At 42.7% G+C, this 5,808-nt stretch overlaps 1 protein-coding gene across 2 annotated transcripts in view; it reads left to right on the top strand.

The window, feature by feature from the left end:
- The window catches only part of HTRA3 (HtrA serine peptidase 3), a 58,004-nt gene that overhangs the window by 35,090 nt on the left and 17,106 nt on the right, over positions 1 to 5,808 (top strand). For both annotated transcript variants that reach the window (XM_019526415.1, XM_019526416.1), the window contains exons 5-6: positions 2,944 to 2,976; positions 3,606 to 3,720. In XM_019526415.1, coding sequence (XP_019381960.1) covers positions 2,944 to 2,976; positions 3,606 to 3,720 — 148 coding nt within the window. The remainder of the gene's footprint in view (positions 1 to 2,943; positions 2,977 to 3,605; positions 3,721 to 5,808) is intronic.

The following is a 5,808-nucleotide window of genomic DNA, read 5'->3' as shown; positions in this document are numbered from 1 at the left end:
AATCAGAGATTGTAGGTTTTCAGTCCAAATGATGAAGATGTCATCAATATATCTTAAGTATAGCAAGGGTTTGGTGGTGCAGTTCTTGAGGAAATCTTCTTCCAGGTGGCTCATAAAAAGGTTGGCATATTGTGGGGCCATTTTGATGCCTATAGCTGTTCCTATCATCTGGAGGAAGTGTTGGTTATTAAAAGTGAAATTGTTGTGTGTGAGGATGAACTGTATAAAGTCAGTAATGTCTTTGGGTCTGTATTCTAAGTTGTAATCTTGTTCCTGTAGATATGTAAGGCAGGCTGGGATGCCATCCTGGTGTGGGATGTTGGTATATAGGCTGGTAACATCCATGGTGGCTAGGAGGGTGTTGCTGGGAAGGTGGTCTATGATTTTAATCTTCCGTAGAAAGTCTGTAGTGTCTTGTACGAGCATGGCATACATATAACATGTTCAAAGCACCTAACTGATTTAGGAGATCAAGTGCTAAAGACTTATTGCAATTAGTGTTCTAATCACTCAGGTACTTTTGAAGATTTTACCCTAAGTGAATTGTTTGGGGGCAGAGAACAGGATTAGATAAGAGCTTCTTGACTTCAAATTTAAGCACAGTCCTCCACACCAAAACGTCCTGACTGCTCTGAAAAAAGTATCACTTAATACAAGACTAAAGGAGGAAAATCAATGGAAAAAAATCCATTTAGGGATATTTGTTCTAACAGATGAGACTGTGGGATACAAAGATGGATGCAGGCATAGCTTGCTTCATTTTCTCTCATTCCCTCCTGAGGAAGGGAGGAGTCTGAGGACTGTTCTGGTCTGTTGCTTTTCTGCTCCTCGGCCAAGACTTCCCAGCAGGAATGTGCAGCTGCCTTGGGAGACAATGTGGGATAGAGGAGATGAGGCAGGAAGAGAGAGAGGGGAGAAAAGGGTTGGGCAGTCAGCTCCTAAACAGGGCTGTTTGGTTGTGTATGGCAATCTTTTCCCATCAAGACAGTAATGATTTAGCATGAAGTAGGAATCAATATAGCTGTGAAGACTGAAGCAGATTTTAATACGCCAGTGTCATTTTACATTTTTTTCTGAGACCAGATAGCAGTTTGCCTGCTGTAATCAAAATGTTAACTGCTTAGATGGCTCAAACTTCTGCCTTCCATCACTTAATATTTATTTCGTTTGAGTGGGAGGCTGCTGCTTTTGGCTCCTTGATAGGCTGACCAGAAAAGTTGGCTGATTCAAAAACATATTTATTGATCCAACATGTAGATGTTCAGGAGATCCCTATACCTTTTGCTTCCATGTTATTGCTTTTTTCTTTCTTTGGAGATCTTCAGATACTGAGTAGATTCAAAGCTATTTAATCAAAATAGCTGCCTTATTTTACTCAAGAGATGGTTAGTAAAGCAATCCCTAGATGTCACAAATGTCCCTCGCAGAGATATGTTGTAAAGCTTAATTAACACTTGCAGAGTTATTTGTGGTCCTCAGATGAAAGGTAAAACCGACCAATGGTACCCTATCCTACGGTACCCAATACTACTGATTTTAAAATGTCAGTGTAATCTTTAATGCCCAGACACCTCCTAGACATCCCTAGTATTTCCTGACAAATGCTCTGTGTGCAAAGCATTACCTGCTTATCAGTATCTAATTGAAATATAATACAGTAAACTCTCTGGTAACCGGTACCTTACAAGCCGGCATGATCTGTTAACCGGCATGCTAGCTTGTAAGGAAAAGTGAAACTGGAAGTGCCCACTGTGGCACTTCCAGTTTCTCTGAGCCCCCACGGCCCCACAGGACAGCAGGGGCAGCTCAATTAACTGGCATATTTTATCTGGCATCCCCTATTCCCAGGATAACAGAGCTTTTACTGTAATTTTCTATGCATTGGGTGCATGTATATATGGAATTATTATGCCTGAATTTTCTGTGCAGAAAATTCAAGCTTTTTAAAGTGCTCCTCAGCACATGTCTACATGTGCTCCCCAGGAGCAAATGAAGCCCCACAGGAGCAACCCAGTCCAGGGCTGCTCCTGCCCTGCTCTGCCCCACAGTGACATCCAGGGGGAGCTCCAGGCTCCCCCAGGTTTGCGCCCTGGCCTAGCAGCAGGCATGGGGGCTTAGTCCAGAACTCTAGAGGGTGGGGTGAAGCTGTCCCAGCTTAGTGGGCAGCTCCGTCCCAGCTGGGGGAGATCACCCTGGCCCTGAGCAGGGTGGGGGGAGCTGTTCTGGCTGGGTGGACAACTACCTCCCAGCCACATGGAGACTGGGACCCGACTGGAGCTGCCTCCCTGCCCCCTCCTGATCTCCATGTGGTTGGCTGGCAGGCAGTGTCCTGCTGAGCTGGGACAGTTCTCCCTATCCCCTGTAGCCCCCTGCTGCCTAGGCTGACTATGAGCAATTTGCTCCTGGTTTGTGTCTACATGTGTGATATGGTGCATTAATTAATGTGCTGTTTTTCTAGTACCTGTATCTATAAGTACTAGAAAATGGCACATTAGACTAATATACTGCATAATAATTACTGTGCATGTGTAGATAGTGATCCTTTACTGCACATTAGATTAGTCTAATGCACTATAAAACACCTTGTGTAGATGCAACCATTGATTACTTGCATTTAAAGCTGTAAAGCAATAAGGAAAAATATGTTTCTATACGTCAGAGATGCTCTTAAATACTCTCCCTAATCTTAATCCCAACCTAGGACCCACTTCTGCAGTGAACTTGTCATAAGGGCTCACTTGCCTAGATTTCTTTGCAGGACCGGGCTGTTTAATTGAAGCCTTTCCATGCTGTGCATTATGTCCTTTGGTGCCGCCTAGGGAGCATCTCACTTGCTTCTAATGCTAAGAAATAAACATTCATTCACACAATTTTCACTTCCTGAAGGAGAATACCAGTGTAACATTTTCTGATTTTTTTTTTTTTAATTATTTATTTTTATAGTACGGGAACTCTGGAGGACCTCTTGTTAACTTGGTAAGTGTGGTTGCTTTCCTTCTTTTTTTCTTAAGAGAGTAGATTTGAAGTGACAGTGTATTTTGTGTTCTCAGTGAAGGAGGACTGTCTCTCCACATCTTTTATAATGGAAGTGGCACATTTTCAAGCAAAATGACTAACACCTCAATTGTCAAATAGTGGCACACACATATTTTCCTGTAATAGAAACACATACATGCCCCATATGCCTAGAAAAATTCCCCTTTCCAATGCAAGTCAGGTAACTGGGCGCCCAAATGCTATGCAGAGAGGCATGTATCTGGTGTGTTTGGAACATAAATTTGCTGTTTGAATATGAGTGTGCATTCTTTGCAGGTAGAATTTAGGTAATAATGTCTGAATAATTGCCACTAGAGACAAGAGCAACATATTGATATCAAGGGAAGAATTATTTGGGGTATCTTTCTTAGCACCCTTGAAATCTATGATAAGAAGAGACACTATCTTCCCCAAAAGGAGCATTCTACTTCTTCAGAGAATGACTGGTTGCCATAAAGTGATCTGTATTTACTTTCTTGAAAAGTAAATCTGTGGCATTACAATTTAGGGAAATGGATTATTTTTTACATCCATTAGGAACAATGTCATTAGCTCTCTTCTATCCACAGGATGGCGAGGTGATTGGAATAAACACTCTAAAGGTGACTGCCGGAATTTCCTTTGCTATTCCTTCAGATCGCATCACTCGGTTCCTCACAGAGTCTCATGACAAACAAAATAAAGGTAAATTCTAACAGAAACATTGACTATAATAAATACCATCATAAATGATACTAAACATATCCTTAGGAGTTTGGTCTGTGTTATTCAGAAAAGAAGTCCAGTAGCTGAGCACAGTACTCTTAATTTCTCTTGTATTTATCTGGCCACATGATCATACTATCCAAAGACCTCAGAATATTTACTATACTTTTCCCACCATACCTTCCAGCGGTATGTATTATCACCAAATTACAGATGGAAAACTGAGGCACTGAAAAGAGACTAAGGGCTAGATCTCATAACCACCATAAGCATCCAGAATCTGGGTACAGCATCACCAGCTTTTAGGCATCTGGCCTCTAGAGTGGAATCCAGAAGCCTGTGTAATTTGCCCAGGCTTCTTAAACAGTGCACAGGAAGCAGAATCCAAAGCACCGAGGTAGAGCTGCCTGTAGTTACAGTGGTATCTAGACAGTAGATATCTAGACCTAGCCAGGCAACAAACACTGAACACAGGGTCTTTACTCTTGCCTCTTAGATACCCTGTTGAGGAATCTCTGATTACATAGTACCCTTGGGTGTCTATACACATGCATCTGGAATTACAGTGTGATGGAGCAGACTTGATTAATCAAGTCTGCTGGAACATGGTAATCGATTAATCGAATCTGCTGGAGCATGGTAATTACCGTGCTCCAGTAGACTCCAATGTTGCATGTATCACTGTCCCCACACTGAAAAATGGTGGTGGGGGCATTTTAACTAAAGCTCATTTGACAAGCTTTATCTAAAGCACCCCTGCCACCATTTTTCAGCACAGGGAAGCTGATGCATGTGATGCACTGGGTACTTTAATTAGAGCAGCTCTTGGAGCCACTCTAATTAAAGCTCTACCTCCTCCCAGACCATGTGTAGAAACACCCCTTGATACCCACAGCCCTGAAATATCTTTGAAGAATGGATGCCCGTGATCTTTCTTTGTAAGGTTGGACAAAGGTCATCCTTTTGTTTTAGAGTACGGCCAGAGGAGGAGCTGCTGCCTTTTTACCTAGTCTAATGGGCAGCAGCTACTCTGGATGCTTACCTACTCTGCCCACTAGAGCTAGTGGGCAGAGTACTTACCCAGGCAGTGAGAAATCTGTGTTTAATTTCTTTCTCTGCCTGAGATGATTTGAAGACACAACCCATGGCTGCCAAGAGCGTGCCCCAATTATCTGATAACAGGCTATTCTGGAGAAGGTGCCCACTTACCTTCCATTTAGAGCTGTGCCACTGTGAACAAAGGTATTTAAGATTCATTGGGATAGAGCAATGGTTCTCAACTTTTTTAGACTTGAGATATCCCTGGGTAGAAACACGGCATCTCTCAGAAAATGCCAGCTCTTTTGTCACTACAGAAAAATAATAGAGCAGTTTTTCTGTTGCAAAGAACTCAGATAAACCACAGCTATGGATTTCTGTTTGATTCTCTGGGTTTATCTTGTGAATCGAGTTTGCATCTATGACATTATATGTTGTCCCACATCACCCTTAAAAGGACCCCAGGGTGTTGTGGCTAGAGAGAGGGAGCAAGATGGAGTATAACTCAGTAGCCCGGTGATTAGGGCAGAAAAGGATGTCTTACGTTGTGGTCCATGTTGTAATGGCTGCTTATGTAAAATGCAGCACTAGGAGCAAAACCCTATTCTCATTATAACTCACGTACGCAATCACAGGGCTATAGTATCACACACCTTTTTCTCTGGCCCCATGAATCTTGCATTCATTTCTGCATAATGTCAGGTGTAGGGTGCTTGCACCTAAAACAGCCTATAAGCAGATGGCTAAGGCACTCTCACAGCAAGTGACAGAGGTTTCAATCTCACAAGCCCATGGCAGACACTAAATTCAGCTCTCCTATGTGCTGAAAAAGGGCTGTAGCCACCAAGTTCCTGCCTAAAAGGGTGGTGTCAGGGTCATCATCATTACAGTGTAATTTACTCTTGAGAAGGAAAGAATAATTGCTTCTCTATTTGTGAAATGAGGGTTTTAGGCATCTGAGTTCAGATGAGCATTGTGTGGCTCCCTGTCACCCTAGTCTGTGACAGTCTCTGACTCCAGCCAGCATGT

Source organism: Gavialis gangeticus, unplaced genomic scaffold (genome assembly GCF_001723915.1).
Source record: "Gavialis gangeticus isolate Ggan-Ray unplaced genomic scaffold, GavGan_comp1, whole genome shotgun sequence".
In the NCBI taxonomy this organism is placed as follows: Eukaryota; Metazoa; Chordata; order Crocodylia; family Gavialidae; genus Gavialis; species Gavialis gangeticus.
The sequence above is the reverse complement of the archived record's forward strand: the minus strand, read 5'-3'. Positions and strand labels throughout refer to the sequence as shown.